Source organism: Alosa pseudoharengus, unplaced genomic scaffold (genome assembly GCF_046254945.1).
Source record: "Alosa pseudoharengus isolate Yale_2024_CS ecotype anadromous, Long Island Sound unplaced genomic scaffold, YU_APseudo_1.1 YU_APseudo_1.1_scf_5, whole genome shotgun sequence".
Classification (NCBI taxonomy): Eukaryota; Metazoa; Chordata; class Actinopteri; order Clupeiformes; family Clupeidae; genus Alosa; species Alosa pseudoharengus.
In genome coordinates this window covers 13795291-13813583 of record NW_027468837.1, presented here as the reverse complement: position 1 = coordinate 13813583, position 18293 = coordinate 13795291, and the positions used below count along the sequence as shown (strand labels likewise).

Sequence of the window (18293 nt, the reverse complement as noted above, 5' to 3'; positions counted from 1 at the left end):
GTCAGAGTGTTGTTTCTTGCCTGATTCAATGCTATGTAACACAGCACCGTCGATTTCTGTGAAACATGGCTCTGTATACAATGATCTGTTCCTTAGAAATCAGATATCTGTCCATTAAGCATTAGGTTTTGGAGGCTGTGTATGTATATGTCCACTTGAAAGCTGTTGAAAAGCAGTATACGCAACATAAAGTATAAAAGGAGTCAAATGTGTGTTTGCTAGTTAGTGGCAGGGACTGTAAAATGTTGTTTGTGCAAGAGTAGTGGACATCGGGCAAATACAAGCTATAAACAGACTTCTGGTGGATGTTGGAAGGCAACTGTAAGTTCCACAGTGTATTGTTGTGACTACTTGGAGACCAAACAAGGTGTTGTACTCTGAGTGTGAGCACATTGCCTACTTTATTGAGATAACTATTCCCTTTGAAGATGCAATAGAGGAGGCCTAGTATGTGTATCCCAAACGGTTACACTTTACTTGACAGTATCGGCATAAGAGTGCCGTGACACTGTCATGAACGTGTCATAAACAAGTCATAAACGTTTATGACATAACACTTTTGTCATTAAGTGTTATTCGGTTTTTGTCATAACAAGTTAGGATTAGGATTAGGATTAGAGGTTAGGATTAGGGTTAGGGTTAGAGTTTATGTGTCATGTCACTCCTATGTCGATACTGTCAAAAGTGTTACCAACCAAACTCATTCACAAAGTGAATAGAGTCTGGTCACTCACGATTGGGATTCTTTTCCAACACTCGCATCAAGACAGGTGTAGACTTTGTGCTAATTTTGAAATCATTGGTCCAGCCTCACCAATCACATTGATCAGGGATTCATAACGTTAATTCCTACTTCGCCTAAACTTTACAAACTGACAATAAACAGTATTGGCAGTTAGGAAACAATGCATGTGGGCCTACCTTTGCTGTAAATAAATGTACACATTCTTCCGACTGCATCTTTTTATGTTTGCAGGTGTAGCTACTACCACAGCCACTTTTGATCTCGAAACTATAGCGTCATCCCCTCTCATCGCTGATTGTGCAGGTAATCTACCGATGGAAATGTTAGTGATCTATGGTGTTCTAGACTAGTATCTCGCTGAAAGGAGATCTAGGTGGGCATGGCCAGGCTATTATACCAGTTGCTAGTTTACAGGGACGCTGGCGAGACACGCCGCTCCGTCTGGCATTAGCCTATATTTTTGTTTGTTTTTATGTAATGTTCGTAATTTTATGTAATGTCATGTTTATTTTTTGTATTGGTTTGTCTAGTTACTGTAAATGTTTTCCCTATTTATTTACATTATTTTTGATAGTTTTCGTGTTATTCTTAGTCCTTTTTACTGCTTCTAAGTCAGCTGATGTCGTTGACGTTTGTCTATTGGGAGCTTGCTTTGGCTAGCTTTTTCCTAGCTGGGCATCGGACATCCTTCCATCCATCCGTGAGCGGTGCTGCACTTCACTGTCTGGTCGAGGGGATCTCTAGAGACAGCTGGACCTAGGCTACTCTGCGAAAGTTAACGTTAACGGTGAAGAGCTGCAATCTCACGGAGCATCAAACGGTCAAAAATCAAAAGCAACAAACGGTCACTGTTAAAAGTCCACCGAATTGTGGATCTACACGATCGCCCACTACTTCAAACTGTGCTTCCAGTGATCTCCAGACTGCAGTCTACAAGGCCTAATGTTAACGTTATCTCCAGACTGCCAGTGAATTCACCGGGTTGGTCAGTCAAAGAACTTTGTTGGCGTTGCATCGGTTGTGAAGACACAGCAGTTTTCACGGATCATCATTGCCCTTGGACATTTTCAGCTGGTCTGGAAATTGGACTAATTTTAACATCACTTTTTCCCCTTTTTAAATATATATATATATATACTTTTTATTTGTTTATTTGTTTTTTTGTCTGTCTTGTATGTCTTGGTGTCACGGGTAGGCCTATGCTGGCGACTACGCCGCTCCGTCTGGCATTTTTTGTATTTGTTTTTTTTTAAATGTATTTGTCATGTCTTGATGTCATGGGCATCTTTTGTCTTGTTATGTGTCTTGTTTGTGGAGCGCTTTATGTTGCACTCTGTGCATGTTAAATGTGCTTTAAAAATAAAACTGACTTGACTTGACTATACTAGTATGTAGTAGTGGTAGCAAAAGCAAGGGAACAAGGCTGGCAAGCTCATACAAGACCAATGGAGATAGGTGTTAGAGGCTTTGTGGCAAAGTCAGCGACAACACTTCTGTTAGATTATGGGTTTCAAGGATGATCACTGAAAAGAGCTGAAGGGAAAGAGTAATTAAAGGAACCGTATGTAAGAAATATATTTCAATTAATAATAAAATGGCCCTGATATGTTACTAGACATAGTGTTTTTGACATCCGGGTTCCCAGCTCTGCCAGTCAGGGGGAGGGGATACACCGCCCTACAGTAATTTGAAAGTGATTGCAGTACCAGTTTTGGCCACAATCTTACATACAGTTCCTTTAAAGAAAGAAAGAAGTCTAAGTGCTGCTAAAAAGGCAGGTCAATAGTTATGGCTGAGGCACTCACAGGCTACCTGGCTCATTGGCTCAGAAATATGTGCAATCATGTTGCTGTGTTCCTGGAATGATACTTGTTGATGCTCTGTTTGTAAACTGTCTCAAGCAATCATGAGTGTGGAGAGGACTGGATCCGGGAAACCAGACACCACTGCTGAGCCTTCTGTGGACACCAGACACTACTGTTAAGGTGCCATGGGTTGAATTCTTTGAAACTCTGTGGCTTATGTTGCAATGTTAAGGAGTACCTTTACGGATCCCGAGTACAATATGTAGCGCGTTTGTGACTGCCATAAGCCAATTGTAAATTGATGTTGAATCTTGCGTAATGTTGTGTAATGTGAAATGGGCTTGGTTGTTGATAGGCCCCTGTGAGAAATCCCCTTACCTATATGTAGATGTGCAAGACACATCCAATATGATATTTAACAGTTGAGTTGTTACATATAGCCTATACGTCATAATGCTGAATAAAATTGAAACTAGGTTAGCATGGTATACACTTATCTGAGGCTGACAAACGCATTTCTGTATGTAGGCATATCTCATATGCCATATTTGACAGCTGTCCTTGGAATAATTGTAATTGTTTCAATTGATATAGCAGGTTGTCAGCGCAAAGCAGGCAAAATAACACGTAGCAATTCATTTGCACCGTCTTATGATTTATAATTGTGTAAAAGATAAAGGTATACACACCATATATAAAATAAAAATGTATATATATATAGCACACTATGTGGACACTATGTGGATATTTTAGTTATTATTAGATATTTTACTGTCTTTATTGTTCAGTCTTTTTTTTTATATTTATGTACCTATATTACTTTTTCTGCTGTAAGTGCATGTTGTGCGTGATGTCTGTATGCTACTGAGACCTTGAATTTCCCCTTGGGGATCAATAAAATATCTATCTATCTATCTATCTAGAAATATTTTGACAAACATGAAGCAGAAAATGGAGCCATAAAGTTGAACTGTCACTGGGTATTTATTAAGTCAGTAAAGAATTCAGACACAGGTAAGATCAGACTGAGAAAGAAACAAAAAGAAGTGGTTGTGGAGTGTGGTCTACAAGGACTTCACCACACAGTGACATCTGGACCAGACATTCAGTATTCCTCTCCTTCTTCCTCTCCTTCCACACTATCTGCCCCGACCTCCTCGTAATCCTTCTCCAGGGCGGCCATGTCTTCTCTGGCCTCGGAGAACTCGCCTTCCTCCATGCCCTCACCTACGTACCAGTGCACGAAGGCACGCTTGGCGTACATCAGGTCAAACTTGTGGTCAAGCCTGGCCCAAGCCTCTGCAATAGCAGTGGTGTTGCTCAGCATGCACACAGCCCTCTGCACCTTGGCCAGGTCACCACCAGGCACCACAGTAGGGGGCTGGTAGTTAATGCCCACCTTGAAACCTGTGGGGCACCAGTCCACAAACTGGATGGAGCGCTTGGTCTTGATGGTGGCAATGGCAGCATTGACATCTTTGGGCACCACATCACCACGGTACAGAAGGCAGCATGCCATGTACTTGCCGTGACGGGGGTCGCATTTCACCATCTGATTGGCTGGCTCAAAGCAAGCACTAGTGATTTCAGCAACAGTTAGCTGCTCATGGTAGGCTTTCTCTGCAGAGATGACTGGGGCATATGTGGCAAGGGGGAAGTGGATACGGGGGTAGGGCACCAAGTTAGTCTGGAACTCAGTGAGATCAACATTGAGGGCACCATCAAAACGGAGGGAGGCAGTAATAGAAGACACAATCTGGCTAATCAACCTATTAAGGTTGGTGTAAGAAGGGCGCTCAATATCGAGGTTCCTACGGCAAATGTCATAGATGGCCTCATTGTCCACCATGAAGGCACAGTCAGAGTGCTCCAGGGTGGTGTGGGTGGTCAGGATGGAGTTGTAGGGCTCCACCACTGCAGTGGACACCTGGGGAGCTGGGTAGATGGAGAACTCCAGTTTGGACTTCTTGCCGTAGTCGACAGACAGGCGCTCCATCAGCAGGGAGGTGAAACCAGAACCGGTGCCACCTCCGAAGCTGTGGAAGACCAGGAAACCCTGAAGCCCAGTGCACTGGTCAGCCTAGAGGGAGAGTGATAAGAGTATGAAAATTAAATTCCTGGCAAAAGCAATATCTAATTGCATTTTGACAATTATATAAGATACCAAGTTATGTTAGGTCAGTGTCAAATATTGTCCTTTGATAACCATACTGAGACCCAAACTCTTACCAGCTTGCGGATCCTGTCCAAGACCAGATCAATGATTTCCTTGCCAATGGTGTAGTGTCCGCGGGCGTAGTTGTTGGCAGCATCCTCCTTTCCAGTGATCAGCTGCTCAGGGTGGAACAGCTGGCGGTAGGTTCCAGAGCGCACCTCATCTAAACCAAGAGAGATCTGTTACTTTTTCATGTACGATACAGTGCCAGGTCAATTCAAACCTACATCTCCATCAGTGCTCAGCTTACCAATGACTGTGGGCTCCAGATCTACAAACACAGCCCTGGGGACGTGCTTGCCGGCTCCGGTCTCACTGAAGAAGGTGTTGAAGGAGTCGTCTCCTCCTCCAATGGCCTTGTCACTGGGCATCTGCCCGTCCGGCTGGATGCCATGCTCCAGACAGTACAGCTCCCAGCAGGCATTGCCAATCTGCACGCCAGCCTGACCTACGTGGACGGAGATGCACTCACGCTGGAGATAGAAGAAATTAAAATCAATTAAGGCAAGGGCAGAGCAGGGAAGGTGGCTCTCAAGTTCAGGGTGTTGCCTTAGCGATGACATTCTTTGGGTGATTTCTTAATATTTAGGTGGGGCAAGCCTAAGTGGTCAGAGTTCTCTGCTGGCTGAATGCTTTCCTTGTTTTAAGACTTAAATTTGCTTATATTATCTACAGCGGCTATCAACATGGAAAATTACATGTTGACGACCTATATGCAGAGGTTGTAGATTGTTTGGGAAAAGAAACTATTAAACAAAAACTGGAAATAAACACTGATTCCCATTTATCCTATAGGTTTATTATTGGGTGTTAGTGAGGGAGTGTGTGTGTGACTTTAGTGTTAGAGTCTATCACATGACTCAGCATGTTTTTGATCTATGCAGCGAGAAAGACACAGCAAGCCTGTGTAATGCTGCGGCAGGGAGAGGGTCTATGACTTTAGTGTGCTTATTGCTAGTCTGATGCAGCACATCACTGTCACTATGCTTCAGCCTCAACAGATGCCACCACCCCCCAACACATTTGTAAACCCACTATTTGGATTTGTGAAAATATAATAGCCATACAGTATGTGGCACAAAGCTGGTTAGACTATAAATCTATTCCTGGTTACAACATGCTTGATATTTTTCAGACAATAAGCTGCATTAATAGAGTAGCCTATATATTGCTACTATACAATAGTCAATGAGGGTTTAAATATGCCTACAGGGCCTAGTGAAACATGAGTTGCTTAAGATGTTTAGAGCATCAACTGTCACACGAAAAAGATGGGTTCGTGTCAAGATGATGTCATGCGTTTGTTAAGTCTCATTAGCCACGACCGGCTGCTCTTTCATGGGCGCAGGCGGTTTCACCGACCCCCATCACAATGGTGTCATTAACGGATGATTTATGCTCTAATCCCGCCTAAATAATGTAACTGAAAGTCAGCACGCTGAAGTCATTCTTTCAGCTAACGGTCTGCGTGTTCTCCACAGTCGACGAGGCTGTCTGATTATAGTAAACTCCACTTCACATAGCCTACTGTAAAAGGAGGCTAGGCTGACAACTAGAGGTAAAGATAAGGGTGACAAATCGGGTATATAGGTCAATGGGAACTCATATGTGCCCCAGGACAGGAGATGGATTCGGCCACTGCACATTAAGAGGGGGATGCGTTGATAAAATATAGGCTCGACTACTCCAACATCCTCAGGGACTAATAAGAGAATCTTATGACGAATGGCGAATTACAGTAATTATCGTAATGCATGAACATGTTGCGAACGGAATTCGCAGAATTGATCCGACAGTGCACTGGACAGATAGGCTAACACTTCTCCGCACTGCAACAATGTAACAAAGCAGAATTAAAGCAGTAGAGGAGGGGTGGCGAGGGGAACGTTCCGCCCAGACAAAGAAAAGTATTAATCCGTGGCGCAGTGGCAAAACACAGCTTTTCTAATAAATTTAGTTTGATTCAGTCTAACATTCTACACAAATATTAAACGATGTTTAAAATTGCACCCTCTTTTTTGCCAAGGGGTTAGTGGAATTGTGCTCAAGACATTTAGGAGATGCTATCACATTTTTAAAATGACCAATCAAATTTGTAATTACTTGATATTCTAAGACAGCTGTAACAATGTCAACTTTTTTATTGACACACTAACAGAATTAATGACACGAAAAAGAGAAAATAATGACAACTGTTGAGTTATCCCAGTCTTCCACTTACCATATTTAAGATGAAGGTATAAAATTTGAGGTAAAAATGAAAACACAAAAATTCGCTGTCTTAGCCTACTATTAACCCTCACGTAGAGACCTTTAGGAGTCTATTGTGAGAAGGTTTTGATTAATGACGGGTGGGGTGCTAAGTTATATACCGGCTATGACACGTAGAGGCGGGGTTTACACGAAAAGATACCACCCCAAGCGGAAACCGGAAGAATTGAGCCCTCCTTACTGGTCCCTTGAAAGATCGCTATCTCATAGGCCATGCATGTATTTGCATAGCCTATAGGCAGGACTTGCGGCAGACAATCAGATTTCATTAGGAAGAAGTACAGTAAGCCTATTAATAATAATGTAGGCTAATGTAACAAGATATATCATGCGTTAACTTCACATTAATACAATAGTAGGCCTATGTTGTTTGATGTTAAAGCAGGCCAACCACTTTGTTGAATAAATGCGATATTTTAACTATTTTGAAAAATAGGCCTACGTTAGGCTAACTTGTTATAATTGAAGCTTCTCTTTCTTTAGAAACACATGTAGACAAAATCGAACCTGATCTTCAGGAGACATCTAGGCTATAGTCACCATCTTCAACCACAGTGAATGCACAAAATATTCTGGAAAGAGTGCCCATTGTGTCTGCTTAACTAGGTGCAGTGGTTACCTAGTTCTCTGAAAACAGTAGCATTCTGTAAGGCACACACACAAACAGGAAATCGACAGAAAGAGAAAGTCTTCAGCACTAAATATGTGTTATGCATGCATGTTACCTGATTATCTTCTGAAACATATGTTTTTTCTAAGTGTGTATAAAAACCATTAATTGCACAAGTTCATATTGTTTTCTTTTATCATTCTCTAAATTAAGCCCAGTGGAAAAATACAATCTCTCAATCAATAATGGGCTGTCAGCTTTAGCAGAAGTAATTCATTGACAGCACTGTCTATTCATCATAACTAAGTGTTGAATTCTTTGGGGTGATCATATAGCAAAATAAAAAGAATGCTGAAATCACCATGACCAGTGGAGGGAGCCAACATTTGGGATATGCAACATCACACTGAACTATCTGTCAATACCTGTATCAGCAATATGCAGTTTGCCTAGTGTTATCCACACACCTACTAACAGAATAAAATATTATCATATTTTATTTGAATGCTATTATCTTCTTTTGTAATAAATTATTGTAAACATTTCAATGCAAAGAAATAATGCAAGTACATCAATAAAGACATCATAATCAGCAATAATATTGTTTGAGTGAGGTTTTTATTGGGTTCTAGCCACAAAAATACTTGTAACTCAAAGGCATAGCAATGGGACAAGCCAGAACACTGATAAAGGGTCTGTGGACTAGTGGAAGCCTAATACCAACTGGGGCGTGGTAGCCTAACCTGCCATCACTTAATACTTCAGGCAAAAGTCAGGATCGGGGAATGCCTTTTACTTATGCGGGAGTAGGCAACAGATGCCGTGGGGGAAGCATTTAATACTCCTCGCCCTCTTCCTCTCCCTCGCCCTCAATGGAGTCAACACCGACCTCCTCGTAATCCTTCTCCAGGGCGGCCATGTCTTCTCTGGCCTCGGAGAACTCGCCTTCCTCCATGCCCTCACCTACGTACCAGTGCACGAAGGCACGCTTGGCGTACATCAGGTCAAACTTGTGGTCAAGCCTGGCCCAAGCCTCTGCAATAGCAGTGGTGTTGCTCAGCATGCACACAGCCCTCTGCACCTTGGCCAGGTCACCACCAGGCACCACAGTAGGGGGCTGGTAGTTAATGCCCACCTTGAAACCTGTGGGGCACCAGTCCACAAACTGGATGGAGCGCTTGGTCTTGATGGTGGCAATGGCAGCATTGACATCTTTGGGCACCACATCACCACGGTACAGAAGGCAGCATGCCATGTACTTGCCGTGACGGGGGTCACATTTCACCATCTGATTGGATGGCTCAAAGCAAGCATTTGTGATCTCAGACACTGAAAGCTGCTCATGGTAGGCTTTCTCAGCAGAGATGACTGGGGCATATGTGGCAAGGGGGAAGTGGATACGGGGGTAGGGCACCAAGTTGGTCTGGAACTCAGTGAGATCAACATTAAGGGCACCATCAAATCGGAGCGAGGCAGTAATGGAGGACACAATTTGGCCAATCAACCTGTTAAGGTTGGTGTAAGAAGGACGCTCGATATCGAGGTTCCTACGGCAAATGTCATAGATGGCCTCATTGTCCACCATGAAGGCACAGTCAGAGTGCTCCAGGGTGGTGTGGGTGGTCAGGATGGAGTTGTAGGGCTCCACCACTGCAGTGGACACCTGGGGAGCTGGGTAGATGGAGAACTCCAGCTTGGACTTCTTGCCGTAGTCGACAGACAGGCGCTCCATCAGCAGGGAGGTGAAACCAGAACCGGTGCCACCTCCGAAGCTGTGGAAGACCAGGAAACCCTGAAGTCCAGTGCACTGGTCAGCCTAAAAAAAGAGCATAGAGCATGAAACCAAAGTTGCAAAGTTGCAAAACACCTGAGAAAACAAGATAGTAACATTTATTATTCAATGTTTTTCTTAAATGACTTAACACTTTTCAGAGTCTTACCAGCTTGCGGATCCTGTCCAAGACCAGATCAATGATTTCCTTGCCAATGGTGTAGTGTCCGCGGGCGTAGTTGTTGGCAGCATCCTCCTTTCCAGTGATCAGCTGCTCAGGGTGGAACAGCTGGCGGTAGGTTCCAGTGCGCACCTCATCTAAACCAAGAGAGATTTGTTAGTCTTCCATGTTCAGTACCATGGTGTGCTAAGCCAATTCAAACCTAAATCTCCATCAGTGCTCAGCTTACCAATGACTGTGGGCTCCAGATCTACAAACACAGCCCTGGGGACGTGCTTGCCGGCTCCGGTCTCACTGAAGAAGGTGTTGAAGGAGTCGTCTCCTCCACCAATGGTCTTGTCACTGGGCATCTGCCCGTCCGGCTGGATGCCATGCTCCAGACAGTACAGCTCCCAGCAGGCATTGCCAATCTGCACGCCAGCCTGACCTACGTGTATGGAGATGCACTCACGCTGGAGAGAGAAAATAATCAAACAGCAATGATTTAACAAAAGACGAAAAAGCCTAGGAGGAGGAATAATGTGAAGTATAACAATAATATTCCCTAAAACATGCATAGGCTATATGTCCAACACAAATTAAACATCAATGCATCCCGATCTTTAGTGTCTGTTGTAAAGCTAGGGGTAGATTTCACAATATTATCGTTTTGACTGAATGACAGTATACTATTGTTCTGAAATATTCACAACAAGGTGTGCAAAAATGATTAAACTGCTCAATTTGTGTGACTTTCTTTTGCATGTGATGAAATATAATCCAGGTATAACGACCTGTGGTTTGTTGTTTTTAAGTTTGGTTTTAATTGGAAAATGAGTATGAGCACCACATGCTCTAGGTTAGACGCTCGTGCACACACCCAATCCAAATTTCCCCTCTGGCGGCAGCGACTGTAAAAAGCACTCTATTCATCTTGGAACAAGGGATGAATTTAGCCTAGTATATCCCATGTTAATTCTTCGCAAAATTGTTGTTTTAACAAAAACATACATTGGTACCGGTGTTAATATCTATCTGCTAGCACAACAAAGACAAAGCTCGTGCCGCTTCCCTACTATGCTTCATTTTTGTCTCGAGCCGAAATTTCCCTGCCGACATGATGTGGATGAAAGTACCATCATCACTACAAGCACAAGGTAATAGCAATCTCCGTAAAATATGAGAATTTGAACAGATGTACAGCCACATAGGCCTACTAGAATGTTAGTATGAATTTTAGGAAAATATTATCATAAGTCGGCTAACAAAGGAGGAAAATGTCTCACCATTTTGTTCTCTCTCGGAAGCGACGGGTGATGGAGGCGCTGAAGAGATGAATACTAAACTCTTCCAGATAGCTGCAGGAGGAGAGGAGAGTTGGGAGGCGGTGCCTTATCGTCGAATAGCCTACGCTAGAGCGCAGGCCAGACGAACGGACAAAGCAAAGACCATCCAGCCGTTATTGCAATTTACGAATTACAATTTACGAATTACTTATAGTTAAATATTGGTCTGATACTCTAAACATAAGATCATTTACAAAAAATGACATTGTTTATTGCATTTAAGCCTAGTAACATGGCAGTAGGAAAATTAAATAGGATAATTTGAAGCATTGAAACACACAAAATAATGCATGAGACCTATATTTAGACAGCTGCATACTTTGAGTTTAATTTTTTATAAGCCCTGAATAGAAGACATGCAAGGAGCCCCACCCAGGCCTGTGCCTCCTGTCATTCTGAATGATACTGGAGGCAACTGCCAGGGTGTGGTGAAAAATAGGACAAAGACAAGGCTATATCTTAAATATATGAATAATATGTAATGAGACAGTATGCTATTAGTAGGCTAGGCTTTCACACAGAGACCATAATATTTTTTTTTTCATGTGTAAACAGAAAACATAATACAAAACATATATTATATGTCACTCAAATGGCAAAGCTAACAGAGTCGTTTTTTATTTATTTTATTATTAAACTGCACTTGCATACAACCATGTAACAAACATCAAGGCAAAAAATAAGGGTCTGTTGATGACTTAAAATATATACAACATTTTTATTTGCAGCATCAATATTGACCTCCTCTCCAATCCTTGTCTCTCCCTATCCTCCATTCCACAGTAAGACTCCGCCCCTCTTTGTTCGAGATTTTGCTGCAGTGAAGTCATCACTGCAGTGAGTCACATGATCAGAGTGTCAGCACTGTTTCTAGGGGACGAATGCACTATCTTCCTTCCTGTCCGCATAGCCTAGTCTATCCATCCTCATTCTCCAGACATTAATTCAGCCAATATTCAGAGGAACTGTCCCTCTTTTGTTTATATGTGTATGCAGCTGTATTAATATAGAGATTTAAGAGATGCACTGTTGAAAAATTGATGAGCATTATGAAGCCCTAAATATCCTCCAGTTGGCTCTGATGGTAGAGTCTGGGCATGGCTAAAGCGGGCTGGGTCACAGCAGCTGCTTCTGAGCCCCTGCGTGCTACACCGTGCTCCTGCCTGCTTGACTGTGCATGCTGCTGGAACACACACACACACACGCACACACACACGAATTATGCATCAAAAACAATTTGGTACTTTGCCAAAGTGCAATGTTTGCAAAGCCACAGAAAGATTATCCTCCACCGCCATCTTGGTGCACTTTCATGTGGCCTAGTATTCTGCTACAATATGTCAGGTTTACAGATGGCGATAAACTATACCCCTATGAACTTCATTTAAAACAAAAACAGCACAGAATAATCACAAAGAATTTGTTAATCTACTTACAGGTATGAACATGAATCAGACATAAAACATGAATCTACCATAATACTCTAGCTGGTCCATTATACGGTTATGGTGGATAAGACAATCAAGTATGATAAAGCTGTACTATAAAACTATTTATACCTACCTCAGACAAAGCCAAATAAATTGGCTTTAGATTTGGAAGAACTATTAGTGCCTTACCTGTCAGCTTCAAATTGCTAAGCTTATGTACACACAGATTAACAATTTTGCTTTGCTTTGTCATTGATGCTTGTTTTGTGTGCTTAATGTCTTAGAAAATCACTTTAAAACATTGTGATGTAGATCTGAGAGCAAGTGCCACAATAAATTGTCAAGACTGATTTCACGGGACTGACTATGCAGATATCTGAATGCCGGGTACCATCTGGGGTTGTGTGTGAGGCTGCATTCATTCTGAACAATAGGTTCACAATCAGCATCTGTGAGAGGCTCATCCACCTCCCCATCATGAAGTCTTCAGTTCTAATTGTCATGCACTGTGCATTGCCACCACACTTACAACCCCACCCCCTGTGAATCTTGTGAATATTTTTTTTTTTAAACAAAATTATATGCATAATATTGTATTAATAAATACGTGCCTAATTGCATAGAGGGTTACAAGAGATACCATCACAATTTTCCTTGCTTAGAAGATAAGTTAATAGATTTGTTACATTCCTTGGAGTGAAAGTAAGAGTTTTAGAAGAGGTGACTTTCGGAGAGCAAGTTCTAATGTCAAAATTACGCAAAATCATGCGACTGGTTAAGCCATACTGACGCGAAGTCAGTTTGGGTGCCGTACGCCAAGCAAAGCCAAGTATCCACCCACTTCCCTTCTCTAATGTATTCATGTGGCCTCGGCCAGTGCAACCCCCTCAATGCGACTGTATAAATACTAGTGCGCCACAGTGTTGAAGGTTAGTTACTACATCGACTCTTAACTGTCGAGCAAGGTAACCTAAAAACTATCCGGGAAAAGACGGTTTCCGTTCTCTGAACTATTTTATCTTAATACTCCTCTCTCTTCTAGACAACATGGTAAGTGTCCTTGCCAAAGTCTTTACTTAACATTAATCACATTTTTGCATGATTCTTGGTATAGGCCAATAGGAATCGGAATGAAATATTGCTGACCATCTAGCCTAGAGTTCTTCATCTTTCAATGAAACTCCAAACCTCTCTGATAAGATGCTAATTAATTTAATAAGCAATTATAGGCTAGGTTATAGATATGTGGTTCAGTACTACAGCGACGTATCCAAATGTGTACTACTGTGCATGTGAAGATTATCTGGGTAGTTTTCCTATTTCATCGTAATTAATCCGAAGGGTGCAAATGCCGATTACACAACAGATCTGGACAGATTTCTCATGGTTCTGCACAATAAACTGTATTGGTGTGCCGTGGCCTAGAGCCAATTAACAGACCTTTGTTATAATATCAAGGCCATGAAATACACCTTGCCAGTGACGCTGTGACATGGTTGATTCGGCAAGTGGGAGAGGCACCTAATTGCAATTACGCGATAGTCACTCTGGATTGGAACGTTCTAGAAACTGTACAGAAAATAATTCTAACATATTGCATATGCCTGTACACAATTGTCGAAAATATTAAATTGGTCTATAAATTAAGAACCAATCGGTGGTCCGAAGATTATAGATTAAAGAGGTGCCCAGATTTCGCTTCATTCCAGTGAGGTGTCTTGGCGTCATGGCAATAAGATGATTATAGACGATAATGTTGGACAATGAAGTGCCCTGTTCTCCCATTTTAAAGGGCTACAAGGATTGTGGTTACCAAGGTTACTTCAATTCACATGGAAATGGAAGGTTATCCTGATGAGACCTGTCGCCACCTGTGGCCGGAGTCAAAGAGGCGACATTGATAACAGCTTAAAGATTAGGCCTACACTGTGTCATTGTAACTACATCCTAAAAAGAACAGTTTTGTTCCACACTCTATTACAGTAACGATTTAAAGGGGAAGTAAAATCGAGATTAGCCTATAGGCTATCCTTTGTCGCCATTGAAGCAAAGCCTTCTTATCGACCAAATGCTCTTACAGTGTGACCTATTTTGAAAGTCAATGAGAAAACCCCTCATGCTTTCACCATTTAAAAAAAATGTTGACCATATAAAACATTTTGCGCAACTAAGTGCGTGAAAAGATTTCACCAGCCGACGGGAATCGATGGCGCCGACGGGCAACGGTGTGTTCATATGGGGGATGGGTGTAGCCTTCTTAGGCCAAATAAGCCTGCACCTTTTGTCTGGTGCACCCCCTGCAGATGGTCTGCGTAAATCTCTTGAAGCTATTACACATTTTCTTCGGAGGGTAAATGTATCCTTTTGCGCAGTACACAGTGCGTAAAATGAACCACCCATTACGCATCGGCCATCAGATTTTGACAACTAATCCCTCTCTCGATTTTGAAACCATTCGTATCATTCCTGTGCTACTACCTATATTTAAATAAACGATAATGCCGTTTTGACTTATGAATTCAAATTTTTCATGTAAGCAGGTTTAGCATAGGCCTGTGATTTTAATTTTAAAAAAAAGAAAAAAGATAAAAAGAAAGAAGTTTGCGTAATAACTTATCCGAATAGCTGTCTACTAGCACACACATGAATGAAAAATGCCTTTCCAGTTTCTGCTTGGTGGAACTCCACCTTCAGAAAACCTCAAATCGTTTCCTGAAGGAGCTGGTTGCCTAGAAACAGACATCGCTTTACTGGGATATACTGTATGTGCAAATCCCTTGGTAACAGCAGGGTGGAGCTCACAGAAGGGTGCGGGAGAGCGAAAAGGAGTGGGGGCTGGTGGCATGATTTGCCTTGGCTCAGGCTCTAAGCTTCTCCCTACACTTCTCAAACTGTACTGTCAATTCTTAATTCCTTTTCATGAGGACGGCTGTTGCAAGTGCAACAATTATGAGGTCTCAGTTATGAGCTTTTTGGAGTTGTGGATGCAGGCTATAGGCCAAGGGCACAGAGATGGTGTATAAAACAAAGACGGTGGCAAGAGAACTGGAAATACAGTACCTGTTCTTTATACTGCTCACTGCAATATGGACTTGGCTATATATTAATGTGGATTGTTGCAACATTTGTGCGGTTCTCAGTTTTCTTTCATTTGTTTTTTTCCCTAAGTGGGGCCCAGATTGGTGTTCCATGAAATTCCATGAGAAGTGGTTTAGTAGGACATTGAATAGCTTCACATTGTTGCACATGCACCACTAAACAACCACAATGAACATCTAATAAACATCCCTTTTGTCTTCCCTCTCCACAGCGTGAGTGCATCTCCATACACGTAGGTCAGGCTGGCGTGCAGATTGGCAATGCCTGCTGGGAGCTGTACTGTCTGGAGCATGGCATCCAGCCGGACGGGCAGATGCCCAGTGACAAGACCATTGGAGGAGGAGACGACTCCTTCAACACCTTCTTCAGTGAGACCGGAGCTGGCAAGCACGTCCCCAGGGCTGTGTTTGTAGATCTGGAGCCCACAGTCATTGGTAAGCTGAGCACTGATGGAGATTTAGGTTTGAATTGGCTTAGCACACCATGGTACTGAACATGGAAGACTAACAAATCTCTCTTGGTTTAGATGAGGTGCGCACTGGAACCTACCGCCAGCTGTTCCACCCTGAGCAGCTGATCACTGGAAAGGAGGATGCTGCCAACAACTACGCCCGCGGACACTACACCATTGGCAAGGAAATCATTGATCTCGTCTTGGACAGGATCCGCAAGCTGGTAAGACTCTGAAAAGTGTTAAGTCATTTAAGAAAAACATTGAATAATAAATGTTACTATCTTGTTTTCTCGCGTGTTTTGCAACTTTGCAACTTTGGTTTCATGCTCTATGCTCTTTTTTTAGGCTGACCAGTGCACTGGACTTCAGGGTTTCCTGGTCTTCCACAGCTTCGGAGGTGGCACCGGTTCTGGTTTCACCTCCCTGCTGATGGAGCGCCTGTCTGTCGACTACGGCAAGAAGTCCAAGCTGGAGTTCTCCATCTACCCAGCTCCCCAGGTGTCCACTGCAGTGGTGGAGCCATACAACTCCATCCTGACCACCCACACCACCCTGGAGCACTCTGACTGTGCCTTCATGGTGGACAATGAGGCCATCTATGACATTTGCCGTAGGAATCTCGATATTGAGCGTCCTACTTACACCAACCTTAACAGATTGATTAGCCAGATTGTGTCCTCTATAACCGCTTCCCTCCGATTTGATGGTGCCCTCAATGTTGATCTCACTGAGTTCCAGACCAACTTGGTGCCCTACCCCCGTATCCACTTCCCCCTTGCCACATATGCCCCAGTCATCTCTGCTGAGAAAGCCTACCATGAGCAGCTCTCAGTGGCTGAGATCACAAATGCTTGCTTTGAGCCAGCCAACCAGATGGTGAAATGTGACCCCCGTCACGGCAAGTACATGGCATGCTGCCTTCTGTACCGTGGTGATGTGGTGCCCAAAGATGTCAATGCTGCCATTGCCACCATCAAGACCAAGCGCACCATCCAGTTTGTGGACTGGTGCCCCACAGGTTTCAAGGTGGGCATTAACTACCAGCCCCCTACTGTGGTGCCTGGTGGTGACCTGGCCAAGGTGCAGAGGGCTGTGTGCATGCTGAGCAACACCACTGCTATTGCAGAGGCTTGGGCCAGGCTTGACCACAAGTTTGACCTGATGTACGCCAAGCGTGCCTTCGTGCACTGGTACGTAGGTGAGGGCATGGAGGAAGGCGAGTTCTCCGAGGCCAGAGAAGACATGGCCGCCCTGGAGAAGGATTACGAGGAGGTCGGTGTTGACTCCATTGAGGGCGAAGGAGAGGAAGAGGGCGAGGAGTATTAAAATGAAATCAGTCAATCATTAGAATGCATATCACTGGTCAGAATTTACATGACTGTTTTCCTTAGATTAGGAAAAGAGCAAGTACTGTCACACGTCATAGGGATATACATGTTGTCCGTTGGTACTGAAAACTGGTCATTGATGTGCTGTGATTGTGTTCAGGGAATGAGATGGCGGTCTTTTTTTGATCGTTTTTTTTTTTTTAACCTTTACATGTTTTACACTTGTCTGTCCCCTTCTGACTGGGATATGCAATAAATTATTGACCTAAAATGAACTGTTCCCCTGTCTTTCCTTTACATAAACACAGGTGTTTAGATCTTTATTCTCAAGCAGTTCAACTAGTGTCCATAAGGTGGCAGTACTGTGTTGAACACCACCTGTCTCATTCCGACAAGTTGATTGGGATTTTACCGTATATTATGGATACCTTAGAACAACTCTATGCAGCAATGTACTATTTAGGTATTAGATTATGTTTTTTCTAGTATACTGTTCAAATTCATATTCAGTATAATTCAAAGTATTTGGTCTTTAGCGCCCACCAACGTAAGTTATTACATTGGTGGGAAGGTTAAAAAATGTATTACCTTAACTTCCCACCAATGTAATAAATCACTGATTTAGTGAAATGATATCTGTTTTAGCAGTTGTAAGGGTATAGTTGTTAACAATTGGCCCCATCCAAACTAATCTCATGACCATCAAGCTTTGTAACCCCACCCCCCCCCCTTTTTTTTTACTTTCTACGTAGGCCTATTATTCATCACCTTTAGTAGGAGCTAAGCAAAGCTTCATGGACAGTTGCTTTGGGATTCATTGTGTTTGTGCCTTCTCTTACCGGAGACCATAGTGTTTCCCAAACATTTTTTCTGGGGACCCACTTTTTAAAACTTTTCAGACCATCGCGACCCATTTCACTTCAAATCTACCCTGCAACCACCAATATTGTTTTAGGCCACAGGTTCTCCAACTTTTCTATGCCTTCCCCAACCATACATTGCTATAGCCTAGGACAGGGGTGGGCAAACTGCGGCACTTTCATCCGGCCCGCCGAGCAT

At 43.0% G+C, this 18293-nt stretch overlaps 3 protein-coding genes across 3 annotated transcripts; 1 reads left to right on the top strand and 2 right to left on the bottom strand.

Moving 5' to 3' along the window:
* Nucleotides 1–3515: 3515 nt before the first annotated feature.
* Nucleotides 3516–7084, bottom strand: LOC143104091 (tubulin alpha-1C chain). The gene is made up of 4 exons (XM_076268031.1): nt 6987–7084; nt 5016–5238; nt 4780–4928; nt 3516–4630 (listed from the first exon to the last, which is right to left on the bottom strand). The coding sequence occupies exons 1-4, from the start codon at nt 6987–6989 to the stop codon at nt 3656–3658; spliced, it is 1350 nt and encodes a 449-aa protein (XP_076124146.1). The 5' UTR covers nt 6990–7084; the 3' UTR covers nt 3516–3655.
* Nucleotides 7085–8266: 1182 nt separating this feature from the next.
* On the bottom strand, nt 8267–10916 carry LOC143104172 (tubulin alpha chain-like). Its single transcript, XM_076268135.1, has 4 exons — nt 10864–10916; nt 9828–10050; nt 9587–9735; nt 8267–9462 (listed from the first exon to the last, which is right to left on the bottom strand). Exons 1-4 carry the CDS (start codon nt 10864–10866, stop codon nt 8482–8484), a joined length of 1356 nt encoding a protein of 451 aa, XP_076124250.1. The 5' UTR covers nt 10867–10916; the 3' UTR covers nt 8267–8481.
* Nucleotides 10917–13311: 2395 nt separating this feature from the next.
* LOC143104177 (tubulin alpha-1B chain) lies at nt 13312–17239 on the top strand. Its single transcript, XM_076268140.1, has 4 exons — nt 13312–13403; nt 15664–15886; nt 15979–16127; nt 16252–17239. The coding sequence occupies exons 1-4, from the start codon at nt 13401–13403 to the stop codon at nt 17230–17232; spliced, it is 1356 nt and encodes a 451-aa protein (XP_076124255.1). The 5' UTR covers nt 13312–13400; the 3' UTR covers nt 17233–17239.
* The last annotated feature ends 1054 nt before the right edge of the window (nt 17240–18293 follow it).

Coding starts and splice junctions, on each gene's coding strand:
- LOC143104172 (XM_076268135.1), bottom strand. Junction 9,736..9,827: donor TCTGGAGCCCACAGTCATTG/GTAAGCTGAGCA, acceptor CTCTTGGTTTAG/ATGAGGTGCGCACTGGAACC. Junction 9,463..9,586: donor TGGACAGGATCCGCAAGCTG/GTAAGACTCTGA, acceptor CTCTTTTTTTAG/GCTGACCAGTGCACTGGACT.
- LOC143104177 (XM_076268140.1), top strand. Junction 15,887..15,978: donor TCTGGAGCCCACAGTCATTG/GTAAGCTGAGCA, acceptor CTCTTGGTTTAG/ATGAGGTGCGCACTGGAACC. Junction 16,128..16,251: donor TGGACAGGATCCGCAAGCTG/GTAAGACTCTGA, acceptor CTCTTTTTTTAG/GCTGACCAGTGCACTGGACT.
- LOC143104091 (XM_076268031.1), bottom strand. Junction 4,929..5,015: donor TCTGGAGCCCACAGTCATTG/GTAAGCTGAGCA, acceptor CTCTTGGTTTAG/ATGAGGTGCGCTCTGGAACC. Junction 4,631..4,779: donor TGGACAGGATCCGCAAGCTG/GTAAGAGTTTGG, acceptor CTCTCCCTCTAG/GCTGACCAGTGCACTGGGCT.